Source organism: Zeus faber (genome assembly GCF_960531495.2).
Source record: "Zeus faber genome assembly, chromosome: 16".
NCBI lineage: Eukaryota > Metazoa > Chordata > Actinopteri > Zeiformes > Zeidae > Zeus > Zeus faber.
In genome coordinates this window covers 3,199,689-3,214,702 of record NC_137202.1, presented here as the reverse complement: position 1 = coordinate 3,214,702, position 15,014 = coordinate 3,199,689, and the positions used below count along the sequence as shown (strand labels likewise).

At 47.9% G+C, this 15,014-nt stretch overlaps 1 protein-coding gene across 3 annotated transcripts in view; it reads right to left on the bottom strand.

The window, feature by feature from the left end:
* The window catches only part of LOC307242698 (zinc finger matrin-type protein 4), a 95,329-nt gene that overhangs the window by 47,362 nt on the left and 32,953 nt on the right, over window positions 1–15,014 (bottom strand). For all 3 annotated transcript variants that reach the window (XM_080017240.1, XM_080017241.1, XM_080017242.1), the window contains one exon: window positions 1,546–1,717. In XM_080017240.1, the coding sequence (XP_079873366.1) occupies window positions 1,546–1,717 (172 nt within the window). The remainder of the gene's footprint in view (window positions 1–1,545; window positions 1,718–15,014) is intronic.

Below are 15,014 nucleotides of genomic sequence, written 5' to 3'. Positions count from 1 at the left end.
GTAACCAAGTGCTGACCGAGTGACTCATTCAGTTGTTTGGATGAATTGAGGCAGAAAAACAGGTTTTGGCAAAATCTAACTTGGCTCAGTTTAGCCAATAATATTTTCCAGTGATATTCCGGTTCCAAAAACCCAACACATTTCATAGATAGAGAATTCTTTGAACTAATTTTGAGTTGAGGTCATTTCTAGCCCTGTTCGGTCATGGCTGCATGAAAACTGCGTCGGCTGCTTGAGGGTTAAAGACCGGAATAAAAATCAAGCAGCGCTGTCTGCTCTTTCTTTTAAGTTGTGGCTCCAGACCGACAGATGGAATAAAACTCGGAGGAAGTTTTGGCGGCGGGAGGATCAAACATCCCAGCGAGCATTGGTTCACTATGTTATTCTCTTTGGCTGTCCTGCCCACAACTCCACCGGCGCAGGGCCGCTGCCCTGTGGTGATACTTAAGTCTGTGTGTGTGTGTGTGTGTGTGTGTGTGTGTGTGTGTGTGTGTGTGTGTGTGTGTGTGTGTGTGTGTGTGTGTGTGAATGTTTCAGAGCTGTAAATTTGTTCATATCGTTCAGCACCTCGTCCCAACTTAACACCAAGTTCAGAATAGATGGAGAGACGACAAAAGAGAGATGTTGATGTGAAATAACTCACAGGTAGAAAAAGAAAAGAAAAAATAGAGTAAGAGAGCGAGAGAGAGAGAGAGATAGAGAAAAGAAGAGAGAGAGGGAAGGAGAGGAAGAGACAGGGAGAGGAAGGGAGAGAGAGAGAGAGAGGGAGAGAGAGAGGGTGGACGTTGCTCTGTTCTGGTTCTGTCTGGTTTAATATCCCTGTGTTGTGTTTCATAGCGCTGTTCATCAATCCAATCAAGGGTTTTTTTGGATTGTTTTGAGAGATTGTTTTTACCAAAAGTGGTTGATTTTGCAGTGGCTATGCTCAAAGTAAAGTCGTCTTTTTGGAGTAAAGTTGCAGAAATCTTCCAAAATATATATTATTAACTGCTGCCGATGAAGAAAAACGTCATATGTAATAGTTTCCTATGATAATGTGGATTCTAGATGTTACAGAAACAACTGGAAATATTTTAGTGTGGTTGTATTTTATTTTCTAAAAAAACATCTTAACCTTACAAACAAAGAAAACTTTCTGGACTTTTGCTTCGGCCCCATTAATAAGTCTATAAAATAAACTTTAAATTCAACAGTAGATAAAATGACATAGATTGTGTCCCTGGCAAGGGCAAGATTTTTTCTTCTATATATGATATACACAAGTTTATGCAGTATGTCAAATATAATGAGTGCAATTTCACAAAATGACAAAATTTCAATATTGGTGGCTATTTTGATATTGCTAAGATTTATCGAGAATTATCGTGTTGCAAACATCGCGATTTCTCAGACAGGCTGGCTGAACATGCATGCACTGTTTAATAATCCTGTAATGTTTTATACCATGTGCTGTTCATTATGTACCGACAGTATACCTGTCTAGGATATACGGTATTTATTGTGTTATAAGACATGTTTAATAGCGTGTTGTGTGGTCCTCTGTACCTGTGTTTGTGGGACTGGTGGTGGGCAGGATGGGGGGCTCCCCCAGCACCAGGCGGACCCTCTTGGCGTGAGTCTTCCCCTGATAATGCGACTGCGCCACAATGGCGGAGGTGAAGAACATGTTGCACAGCGTACAGCACTTGTTCCGGTCCACCTCCGTCTCTGAGCTTTCCTGCAGGACGGGGGGGGGGGGGGGGGGGGGGTTGAGTTTTTAAGATCATTTAGTATGATTCCAATGGTACAATCACAAAAAAACGAAATGAAAATAAATAAATAAATAAATAATAATAATTATAGAATACATAATAATAATAATCATCATCATCATCATCATAATAATTAAAACAACAATAATAATAATAAAAACAACAATAATAATAATAATAATAATAATAATAGCAAAGAATAAAAAAAATTAAAAACATACGAGAAAAAAACCTTCAACATTAAACATAAAAAACACTTAAAGAATCAGTAGCAGAAGGATACGTTTCCATCTAAAAGTGAGCAGCATTTCAATCTGGAGCAGGGGACGAAGAAGGAGAAAGGGAAGAAGGGGGAGGAGAAAAGGAGGAGAAAGGCAGAGGGGAGAGGTTTGAGGCTAAAAGAGGGAACAACAGAGGAATAGAAGAGGACCTACGGGATAGAGAGAGAGATAGATGGATGAGCGCATGGGGAGAAATAGAGGTGTGGAGGAATAAACAGGATGATAATAAATGAATGAAATGAGGTGTGACGTGGGAGCGGCGAGCAGAATAGACGAAATATTAAAAATACACATAGAGCACACACTCTCCCTCTACCTCTGTGTTTATCCTTCTCTCTTTCTCTCTCTCTCGCACACACACATGCACGCACGCACGCAAACACACACACACACAGACAAACACAAAGATCAAATATTAATCCCTCCAGCGAGGCTGTGGCTTGGCCCCTTCGCACCGCTGGTTCATAACTAATGACGAGTGGGAGTTTTTTCCACAGGCGGAACAAAGAACAGACAAAAACACCCACAACTCCCACCAACACCCACCCACCCACACGCACACACGCACACACGCACACACACACACACACACACACACACACACACACACACACACACACACGTATATATACATATCCACAAACACAGATACACACTTTAATGTGAGGGCTGACATTTCAATCTCTTCCTCTCTACAGGTGTCTCATTCACTATCTGGTTATTTCTTTGAATTATCTATATTATATTATACTGTATATTATACTATATTATTATTATTATTATTATTATTATTATTATTATTATTATTATTATTATTATTATTATTATTATTATTATTATTATTATTATTATTTTCATTATTATTATTATTATTTTCATTATTATTATTATTATTTTCATTCTTCTTCTTCTTCTTCTTCTTCTTCTTCTTCTTCTTCTTCTTCTTATTATTATTATTATTATTATTGTATTCGGGGCAGTGCCAATATGGCGTTGTTCATGTGATCCAGATTGGTCCATTATTGTGGAATAATTTAGTAAAAAACTGTATTTAATGTGTTTTTTTTCATCAGCGCAACGCGCACTCATGTGCAAATGATGGCTCACACAGGTCACATGATAGCATTGCAGTCTAGTGATTGGTCAACAACCGGGTCCTCACCAAAATGGAGGCAAGTGCAAATGTAACATCGTCCAAACTTTATGATGTCATGGATCCGACAAACCCACAGACAATCTGAATAAGATGTGTATTCTGGACAGTTTCAACATGGCGTTGTTTGAGTTTCATCCAGATCGGTTCAGTATTGTGGATGAAGTTTGTGATCAATCGCAACCTTACCAAGATGGCACCATGCACTGCACCAATATTATATTACTATAATAATATTATACATTATATATAAATTGTATAATATATAAGTATATACAGGTACAACTCACTTAACGACCGAGTTCCTTTCCTGTGACCAGGTCATTAAGTAAATTGGTCGATAAGTGAGGACCAGTGTTATTTCATGGCAAGGGGGCGTGGCTGGTATATATAGTGTATATCGTGTAATTTCACGGTAAGGGGGCATGGTGATTGCGAATGCTAGTGAAGTGAATATTGACAGACTGCGGGAACGACACTGAGAACAGTGATGAGTTGAGATGTATACAGTGTATATAGTGTACTGTATATAGTGAATACAGTGCATATAGTGTATATAGTATATATAGTGTATATGGTGTATATAGTATGTATAGTGTATAAAGTGTATATAGTATAAATAGTGTATATAGTGTATCTAGTATATATAGTGTATATAGTGTATATAGTATGTACTAAAATACATTATTGTGAAGGCAGTTTTCTGTTGATTTACAAAGTGGCATTAAATAATTATGTTCCCCAAAATGGATAAATAATCATAAATAATTGTGCTCACAATATTGAGTAAAATACTTCTGAATGATAACAGCCGTTAGTTGCAGCGTAGGAAAACCACCCACAGCCACAAACACCACCCGATCATAGAATTACACTGTAACCAGGCCTGAAGGAATTAACTTCTAAAGTCACAAAACACCGGAACAGAGAGCAACACACTCGTCCACTGAAACAGGGGCCGTTATTAAACCCTGGACCCTGCGTATTGCTGCCTGCAGCTATATTTGTTGTTTTTGTTGTTGTTGTTGTTTTTGTTGTTCTAGTTGTTGTTCTTGTTCTTCTTATAATTACTTTTTATTACATTTTACATTATTTTATAATTTTTTTGGTATCATATAATATTATTATTACTATTATTATCATCATCACTGATTTATTGAGTATCAGAAGGACTATTACATATTTCAACACAAAATACATAAAATATATAGAAATTGACTGCATAAAATGTCAGAATATTATAACGGCATATTAGGGCACTATAACTCTACAGTGGGTGGTGGGCTGTATACTGGATATGCAACATTAAACTTGGATATACTGTACTGCATAGCCGAAATTAAAGTTGCAAAGATACGAGAAAAAACTCTCCCCGAATCAAGCCTGGAGGTAGATGAAAATGTCAAATTATACTTCTCAATTGTATTAAGCCCAAAATCATAATATCATCATAAGCATATGCACATAAGACACCTGTGCCGTGAGACACATCTTACCTGTTCTTATGCCAGTTTGTGACTTTACCCGATATTTAACCCTCCGATCCCTTTATGTGACGTGACATAAACTCTTCATTCCCATGAACTAAGGACGGATTTCTGTTTAGATTTATGCATATCATAATCACAATTTAAGGTTCCGATTAAAGTCATACATTTACGAGTTTAATCTCATATGTACTGTATATCCAACTTATTTCTTGTAAATGTACAAGCTTTTTTTTTTCCAACTTTGTTTACGAATTTCGGGAATATCATCCCCCTCTTGTAATGTAAAAAAAATGAAAATGTTTATAGTGGCCCCTGTACACCATTGTAGAATATCTGGCAATTCACAAATCCCCCAGCAATAAAAATGAGCCTCCAAATAGACCACAAGAGGCAGGTCCACTCCCTTCCCCATGAGCAAGTACTTTTTCCAAGAGAAAGAAAAAGACAGAAAAAGAAGAAGAAAGAAAAATCTATTTAATTTTCACTTTCAAAAAAGAAACATATCTCAAAACTCCCCTGAATGGAGTGGAGTGAAGAAAAAGTGAAGGTGGCTCTGATGGTGAATAAATCCAGAGACGAACAACCCTCCCCCCTCTCTCTCTTTCTGTCTTTCTCTTTCTGCATTTGTTCACACAATCTGACCATTATCTTTCTCTCTTTTTCGCTCACCCTCCTTTCTGCTACTTCTCACACCAGTGCACTTCCCGGCCCAGCTTTCAGCTGGTGAAGAGAAAGATAGAGCACGATGATAAAAAATGAGTGGTTGTGACTGTGTGTGTGTGTGTGTGTGTGTGTGTGTGTGTGTGTGTGTGTGTGTGTGTGTGTGTGTGTGTGTGTCGTATGTCAGACATGGTTAGTGTCACAGAGTGGACGTTAGAGTTAAGGACACCTTTACCTTCGAGGCTTTGCTCTCTCGCTGTCTCTCGCTCTCTCTGTCGCTCTCTCTCTCTCTCTCTCTCTCTCACTCGCTCTCTCTTTATTGGCTCTCTGTTGCTTTTCCCCTCGTTGCCCTCTCCTCATCAGTCACTCCGTTCTTCTCAGTCAGTCGCGCTGCTACCCCCCTCCATTTTCTCTCGCCCTCTCTCCCCCTCCCTGTCTCTCTCTCTCTCTCGCTGTGCCACCCCCCCGGGCATCGGTTTCAGTAACTCTGTGTTTTGTGGGATGAAATATTTATCTATATTGGCAGGTCCTCGCCATCCCTCCTCTCCCCTCCTCCTCCCCTCCTGCTTTATGTAGTCCTGCTGTGATCGCATTCGAGGCATGCTGGGAACCCCCCCCCCCCCCCCTCTCGCTTTCACTCTCGCTCATTTTCATTTTCCCTCTCAATTGATTTAAATTCAATTCATTCCACTTTATTAGCACAATAAATCTCATTGTTGCCAAACGAAGGAGTTACAAGAGCTTGTGTACCAAGGATGTATTAGTATGCACACATACACTCAAACACACACGCACAGACACACACACATACACAGATCTTCACTCATGCTGGTAAGACCCATGAGGATCAGCATTTCGCCTCCATTCCGCCTCCTCCCTCCATCTCCTTTTCCCCCTGCCTCTCCTCCCTGGGGCACCCCCACCCACCCATCCACCCATCCCACCGCTCTCCGATCTGATCTCTTCTCCCTGTCATGATCTCCACCTTCCCCTCCCTCTCCTTACCTGTCTCATTAATCCAACTCCATTCACCTGCGCACACAGCTGTTCCAGATCTGTAATCTAACCACTATATATGCCCCTCTCACCAGTCACCCATTGCCAGATTGTCTTCGATGCTTGCACCAGACTCTCCAGCGTTCTCCGGACTGATTCCCCGCTACCGACTCTGCCTCGCTCCAACCACGTATCCTGCCTGCCCCTCCGCCTGTCTTCTGTTTGTACTCCTCGTTATCGAACCTGCCTGTCCCCGACGATGTATCCTGCCTGCCCCCTGCCTGTCTTCCGTCCTCTCTACAAATAAAAGACATTACCAAATATCCCTGCCTGTCTTTGTGCTGCAATTGGGTCCTAACCACACCAGTTACAGTACAATCTGGCCAACAATGGACCCAGCACACAAGCCTGAGTTGCTGGCACGCCTGGGAAGGGTGGAGTTACAGCTCCAACACCAGGAGGCTGTCCGAGCCTCCACCTCAGCGGACGTTCGGCTAGCAGCGGCTAGCCAGGAGCAAGGGCTCGCCACGCTAGCTGCCCAGGTCCAGCAGCTCGCCATCGCTCTCGGTCAGTTCTCGGTCAGCCCCACCCCAGAGGAGAAGGAGAGACGCCGGGTGGGGAACCTTTGCCTCTATTGCGGTCTAGCTGGACACTACATTTCCGAGTGTCCGGTAAAAGGGCCGGGCTCGCCAGTGAGGGAGGAGGTCCTGGTGAGCCACACCTCCAAATCCCCCTCCAACCTACGCCCCCTGTGCCAGGCTCGGCTGCTCCTGCCCCAAGGCTCACATTCCCTCACAATACTTATTGACTCTGGTTCCGATGTTAACATCATCGACGACAACCTAGCACAGCAGCTGGGTGTTGGTCGAGTTCTCCTGCCTTCTCCGGTACCTGCCACTGCCCTGGATGGCCGCCTCCTGGGGACAGTCACCCATCAGACAGTGCCCATCCGCATGCTCCTGTCCGGCAACCACCACGACACGATACAGTTCTGCATCCTGCACTCACCTCGTCACCCTCTCCTCCTGGGGTTCCCCTGGCTCCATCGTCACAACCCACACCTCGACTGGACCACGGGGACTATTCTGGGATGGAGTCCTGCGTGCCATCAGGTCTGCCTGAAGCAAGCCGCCGCACCTCAGCCACCCACCAGCTCCAGCTCTGCACCTGACATGTTGGGGGTCCCCGCGAGTACCTAGACTTCAGGGAGGTCTTCAGTAAGGCCAAGGCAACATCCCTTCCCCCGCACAGGCCGTACGATATTGCCATCGACCTCCAGCCCGGCTCCACCCCCCCCAGAGGCCGTCTGTACTCCCTGTCCATCCGAGAGAGAGAGGCCATGGAAACCTATATTAAGGATGCCCTGGCGGCGGGCGTCATCCGCCCCTCCTCATCCCCGGCGGGGGCGGGCTTCTTCTTCGTGGAGAAGAAGGACAAGTCGCTTCGCCCCTGTATTGACTATCGCGGTCTCAACGACATTACGGTCAAGAACCGCTATCCCCTGCCCCTCATCTCATCAGCCTTCAAACTCCTGGAGGGGGCCACGCAACGCCCACCATCTGGTCCAGGTTCGAGAGGGGGACGAATGGAAGACGGCGTTAAACACTCCCTCCGGTCACTACGAATATCCGGTGATGCCCTTTGGTCTCACCAACGCCCCCGCCGTCTTCCAGGCCCTGGTCAATGACGTGCTCAGGGACATGCTCAACAAATTAGTCTTCGTGTACCTCGACGACATCCTGATCTTCTCCCGATCCCAAGCTGAGCACGTCCACCATGTCCAGACGGTTCTGCAGCGCCTCCTGGAGAACTCACTCTTTGTGAAGGCGGAGAAGTGTGAGTTTCACGTCCCGTCCGTCTCCTTCCTGGGGTACGTCGTAGGGAGGGGACCATCCAGATGGACTCCACCAAGGTCTCTGCCGTCACCACCTGGCCCACCCCGGACACCTGCAAACAAATCCAGCGCTTCCTTGGGTTTGCCAACTTCTATCTGAGGTTCATCAGAGGCTACAGCACGGTGGCTGCCCCCCTCACAGCCCTAACCTCCTCCAAGGTGCCGTTTCGGTGGTCCGCCGCCGCCAACGACGCCTTCCTGGCCCTGAAGGCACGGTTCACTTCAGCCCCCATTCTGGTATTGCCTGACCCCGAACGGCAGTTCGTGGTTGAAGTGGACGTCTCTGACTCGGGAGTCGGAGCTGTTCTGTCCCAGAGAACCGCCTCCGACCAGAAGCTTCATCCCTGCACCTTCTTCTCCAGGCGTTTAACCCCGGCCGAGAAGAACTACAACATCGGGAATAAGGAGCTTCTCGCCGTCAAATTGGCCCTGGAGGAGTGGCGACACTGGCTAGAGGGAACCCAGCTGCCGTTCCTGGTGTGGACTGACCACAAGAACCTGGAGTATATCCAGTCCGCCAGGAGACTGAACTCCCGTCAGGCCCGTTGGGCGCTCTTCCTAACCAGGTTCAATTTCTCCCTCTCCTATCGGCTGGGGTCACGCAATGTCAAACCTGACGCCCTGTCCCGGCAGTTCCAGGAGGAGGAGGAAGACACTGCTGACCCTGACACCATTCTACCGTCCTCCCGTCTAGTTGCCACACTCACCTGGGAGGTGGAAGAGAAGGGCAGAGCCGCCGCCCAGGACCAACCTGGACCCAGCACATGTCCGCCCAACCATCTGTTCGTCCTGCTTGACCTCAGGTCCGAGGTTCTCCAGTGGGCCCACAACTCCCGACTCACCTGCCACCCGGGGATCCAGCGGACGAAGGAGGTCGTCCAGCGTCGCTTCTGGTGGCCCTCCCTGGGTGAGGACGTCCGAGGGTTCGTCAATGCCTGCCCCACCTGTAACCAGCACAAACCCTCTCTTCTTGCTCCTGCTGGTCTCCTACACCCACTGCCGGTTCCTCATCGCCCCTGGTCTCACATCTTCGTGGACTTGTCACCGGTCTGCCACCATCTAGTGGCAACACTGCCATCCTGACCGTGGTGGACCGGTTTAGCAAGATGGCTCACTTCGTGCCTCTACCGAAGCTCCCGTCAGCCAAGGGCACCGCCAAGCTATTATTGTACCACGTCGTCCGCCTTCATGGCATCCCGGTACATGTTGTATCCGACCGGGGTCCCCAGTTCGCCTCTGTCTTCTGGAGGGAGTTCTGCGCGCTCCTGGGGGCCACCGTCAGCCTGTCCTCAGGGTACCACCCCCAGTCCAACGGCCAAACGGAGTGGAAGAACCAGGAGATGGAGACAGCCCTTCGCTGCATGACATCACAACACCCGTCGTCCTGGTCCGAGCAGCTTTTGTGGGTGGAATATGCCCACAACACCCTGACCAGTTCGGCCACAGGCCTCTCCCCCTTCCAGTGCGCCTACGGCTTCCAACCGCCTCTGTTCCCGGCCCTTGAGAAGGGCCTTCCTGCCCGTCCGTCCAGGCCTTCATTCGCCGCTGCCGCAGGACCTGAACCAGGGCCCGGGCCGCCCTCCTCCGAGCCGCTGGCCGCAACGCCTCTGGTGCCAACCGTCGCCGCTCCCAGGCCCCGGAGTACCAGCCAGGCCAGAAGATCTGGCTCTCCACCCGGGACCTCCCCCTGAAGGTGGAATCCAAGAAGCTGGGTCCTCGGTTCATCGGCCTGTTCGTGGTCGAGAAGGTCGTCAACCCGGTGGCAGTGCGGCTCAAGCTCCCCAGGTCCATGCGGGTCCATCCCACCTTCCATGTGTCCAAAGTTAAGCCGGTCCGGGAGAGTGCTCTGGTCCCCTTGGCACCTCCCCCGCCTCCTCCGCGCTTCATTGACGGGGGTCCTGCCTTTTCTGTCTGCCGTCTCCTACGTTCCCGCCAGCGTGGGAGGGTTGGGAGGGCGTTGGGAGGGTTACGGTCCGGAGGAGAGGTCCTGGGTCCCTGCGAGACACATTCTGGATCACACCCTCATCAGGAGGTTCCATAAGCGCCATCCTGACCAGCCCTCCAGACCAGGTCAACCCTCCCGACCGCAGACCCCACCACCTCTCTTGTCTGGACCCTCCAGCGATGGTTCAGAGGCGGACGATGTCGACCCTGTGGGTCCCTCCTCCGACGAGGAGGATGAGGCCCATTCAGCGGAGGACATGGAGATGGACGGGGTCTCCAACGAGTACTCCGATGAGGATCACGTGGCCCATTTCACGGAGGACCAGGAGATGGACGGGGTCTCCGACGAGTACTAGCCCTCCTCCGGACCCCCTCCTCCCACCCTGCATGGACTTTTGGTTTCATTTTTTTTTTTGTTTAGTGTTTTGGGACGTCAGGAGCTGTCACTTGGGGGTTCTGTCATGATCTCCGCCTTCATCTACCTTTCCCTCCCCCTCCTTACCTGTTTCATTAATCCAGCTCCATTCACCTGCGCACACAGCTGTTCCCAATCTGTAATCTAACCACTATATATGCCTCTCTCACCAGTCACCCATTGCCAGATTGTCTTCGATGCTTGCACCAGACTCTCCAGCGTTCTCCGGACTGATTCCCCGCTACCGACTCTGCCTCGCTCCGACCACGTATCCTGCCTGCCCCCTGCCTGTCGTCCGTCCGCTCTACAAATAAAAGACATTACCAAATATCCCTGCCTGTCTTTGTGCTGCAATTGGGTCCTAACCACACCCGTTACACTCCCCCCTGGTTCGTTCATTAGCGTCGTCCCTCTCCTCGTCCTTCTTTCTCGTGTCTCTGTCTCTATATGGTTTAACCATATCTCCGCCATATCTCTACTATCCCCCCAACCCTACCTACTCTCTCGCTCCTTCTTTTTCTGTCCTCTCATCCGCACCTCTACACAGAGAAGACTGTTTTGGAAAGAATCTGAGGGCGACGGAGGAATGAGAAAACCTGCATACTGTAAGTCGTTCTCAGTTGTCCTGTTGGAAGTTGTTACGATACGACTCCCGAGATGTTTGATCGAGACCTGGGAACGTGGAGCATAATTGCCGAAAAAGACAAAATAAAAAAGGGAATCAGAGTCATGGTATGTTAAGGATGCTACACACGTGGGCTTTTTAAGGGATAGTGAGCGCAAAGCTGGAAACAATGTGACAGCGCATGTGTGGGTGATTGACAGACAAGTGAGCCACTTCAATCGTTACAAAACACACCCAGCATCTCTGACTCACTCTCCTCCACCATGTCACTCCATCTGTCTCTCATCTATCAATCTTTTCATGTCGCCCCCCCCCCCCCCAACCCCCTTCCTGCTCTCTTCTTCTGTCAACGACTGCCTTGTTTTGCTCCTGCAGTCACACCCACATGCACACACACGCTTATCTGGATACAAACATAAAGACACAGACGAACATGCATCTTTGGAGACTTATTAACATATGACCTATTTGGTGTGTGTGTGTGTGTGTGTGTGTGTGTGTGTGTGTGTGTGTGTGTGTGTGTGTGTGTGTGTGTTTCTGTGTTCCGGGACGTCTGCATCTCTGAATATTTACTTGTGGCCTCGACCTCCTACACCTAACAATAGACTTCTAATTAGCTGTGTGTTTATCACTCTTTATTTCTCTCCTTGTTCCTTTCTTTTACCAGAATTCCACACTTCTGTTTAACCCCCGCTCCACCGCCCCCGGCCCCCCCGTCCTCCACCAACCCTGGAGAATCTTTCCACTGTTCTTTGTAGAAACAAAAGCTAAATATATACGCTGAGAAGGGCTGGCGAGAGAAAAAAATAATAGAAACATAAATAAAAAGGCAGCCTCTGATATGGAGTTCAAACAAGTGTGGAGGGTGTGAATTAGAAAGGACCAGAATGAGAAAGAGACAAAGAGGTGAAAACAAAACAACCCATCTGAGAGAATCCCTGGGACACTTCAGAAGCGCTGAATCCAAAACTTAGATAGAATCCTTTTACTGAATGAAGGAGACAAACGTTTTGAGTCCTTTGGTGTAAAGTGGCGAGATACTGTATCTTCCCGCTCTCTGCCAATATGCTCTGACGCAGCCCCCGTCAGGAAGACATGTTTTTATTTGATGAAGCATTGTGTCTATTAAGTGTTCCAGCTCTTTCTTTGGGTTTGGTGTCAGTGCTGTGACACTCCTCTCTACGGAGGAACTGTAGCATTCTGTAGCTAAATTCTGGGACATAATATCCTTTTTGAAATTAAAAATAACCCCCTCTTCTCCCTGGGTTGAGCTGGCCGCTCTCTGGGGGTTTGGGGTTTGCCCCTGGAGGGTTTCTGCGGCTGGCGTCTGTGTGTTTGTTTGAGGCGTGGTTGCGGGTTTGGGGCTCGGGGGCAGGGGGTGCCCAGTTACAGGTTTGGGTCTTGGTCCCGTGGTTGGCAGGTGGGCGTGATGGTGGGGCTTGAGTGGCCTTCATCCGCACCGGCCAGGGTCTGGTCATAGGCCTGAGGGGGGGCGCGAAGACGCATGGTGGGCTGCTCTACGCCCGTGGCTCGCTGCTGTGGGTTGGGTGCCTCCAGAAACTGGGGGTGGGTGTGCTGGGTCACGGTCCAGTCTAGGGGGGGGGCGGCTTGGTTGCTGCCCGGCCTGATGCACCCCTGCATTGATCTGGTTGTGCGTCGCCTATCTCTTCCAGTTCCAAAACTCATTCTCAGTATATACACCGCACAATGGATCGCGGGTGGGCATGTCGGTCTGGCGGCGCAGGACCTGGCTCCATTCCTGCGATCTGTGTCTGGGGTCCACGGCCTGGGTTCAGTGCTTGTGGCTGCGTCTTGTGCTCCTCTGGGCCAGGCATGGGGTTTGCTCCGTGGGCTTCCAGCTTCTCTGGGGCTGGGGGGTCTTCTGTGGCTGCAGGGCAGGGCGCTCAGGGCTTTCCTATGGCTGCAGGCCTTAGGGGTAGCTTTGGGGCCTTTTCCACTGCTTGGAGGAGTAACGATATAATACCGACCTTATACACCAGAACCAGTTAGGACAGGTCCCGTACACTCACCAGTGGACACTCCACGCACTTCTTCGCACACACATCAAACACTCACATCACACACACACACACACACACACACACACACACACACACACACACACACACACACACACATATACAGGGGGCCTCATCACAGGCCACACACACACGTCCAGCACATGCTTTGAACACACCCCCAACACCCTCCTGGTTACATCCCTCTCCCTTTCTCCCTCATTTACTGCCATAGAAAGACCCGAAATGCTGTTCCAGTTTTCCTGGACCTAACTCAATACATGTCGTCGTCTGATGTTTCTACGTTTTTTTTTTTTAATCATTCATTCTTTTGGTTCTGTCTTTATTTGTCTCATCAGTTGTAATCCTCCTCCTCTTGCAGTAGCGATTATTTGTTTATAGACCAAAACATGCTGACATCATTCTCCAAAGAGGGGGACTGGTGGCGGATCTGTGTAATAAAAAGCTGTGCTCTTGTCATTCTACAGGTCGTGCACAGGTTCGAGTTATTGCAGCAGTTCTTGATGATTGAATAATGAATAAAGAGTTGCAATGCAGGTTGAGAAGTTGAACTCCACTTGTAGATTAATTGTCATAGATGCAATAGCATACAAATACCTTGTTGTATGCCCAGCATGCTGACAGCGCAGGTTAAGAAAAAATAATACAATTAAATAAAAACAATTACAAATAAATAAATAAATGCATAAATACATACATGTATTAAATAAAATGGTATAAATAAACAAGCAAACAAACAAACAAATAAGTAAATAAACACATAAATAAATGAATAAATAATTATAAAAACACACAAAACTAGATACTGTTTGAGTCTTGTCTCTTGTATTCTAGTGATATATTTTCATACATATATATTATTTTATTTTACCTAACCTTTGCCCTATTTTACCAGGTTAGTCCCACTGAAATTTTGAATCTCTTTGAGATGTGGCCAAGGCAGCAGGCAATTCTACTAAATTCTCAAAATAAATAAACACATAAAAGGCCCAAATCACCGCGGGTATAAAACAGTAGTTATACCTTGAAATGCAGAAGAATATGTAAGAGGAAAGCTAGGAGGTGAGGAGACATCCTTCTACATAATGTTGTGTCTGGTCCTCCTGTAGCAACATACTCAGGTCCAGATGGCAAGAAACAACGAAAAAGCAAAGGTGGATGGAAGGCGAGGAAAACGGATCAGTTCCTCTTCCCCTCTTTCATCTGGGAGCACCTTTTCCGACCTACTTTTCCAGCGTTTGTTCCTCAATAAACAGCGGCCAGCGCGACACACACACAGGCACGCACACACAAAACACACACACACACACACACACACACACACACACACACACACACACACACACACACACACACACACACACACACACACACACACACCTCAAACCTTGGAGGCTTGATTTGTGGAGGGCCAAGAGGGGCTGAGTCATCAATAGTTCCGTAGGGAGACAGAAGGAGAAGCAGGTGTGTATAGCTGTGTGTGTGTGTGTGTGTGTGTGTGTGTGTGTGTCTGTATGTGTGTGTGTGTGTGTGTGTGTGTGTGTGTGTGTGTGTGTGTGTGTGTGTATGTGTGTGTATGTGTGTGTGTGTGTGTGTGTGTGTGTGTGTGTGTGTGTGTGTGTGTGTGTGTGCGCGCGCGTGCGTTTTGTGGCAGTACTGTGGGAGTCTACCCACAGGTATGGGTTTTGGGAGGGAGACAGAATCTTTCTGGCAGTGGGGTGCCGACATGGCGTGAGTGTTAAAGAACCATTCAAATAAAAAGGCTC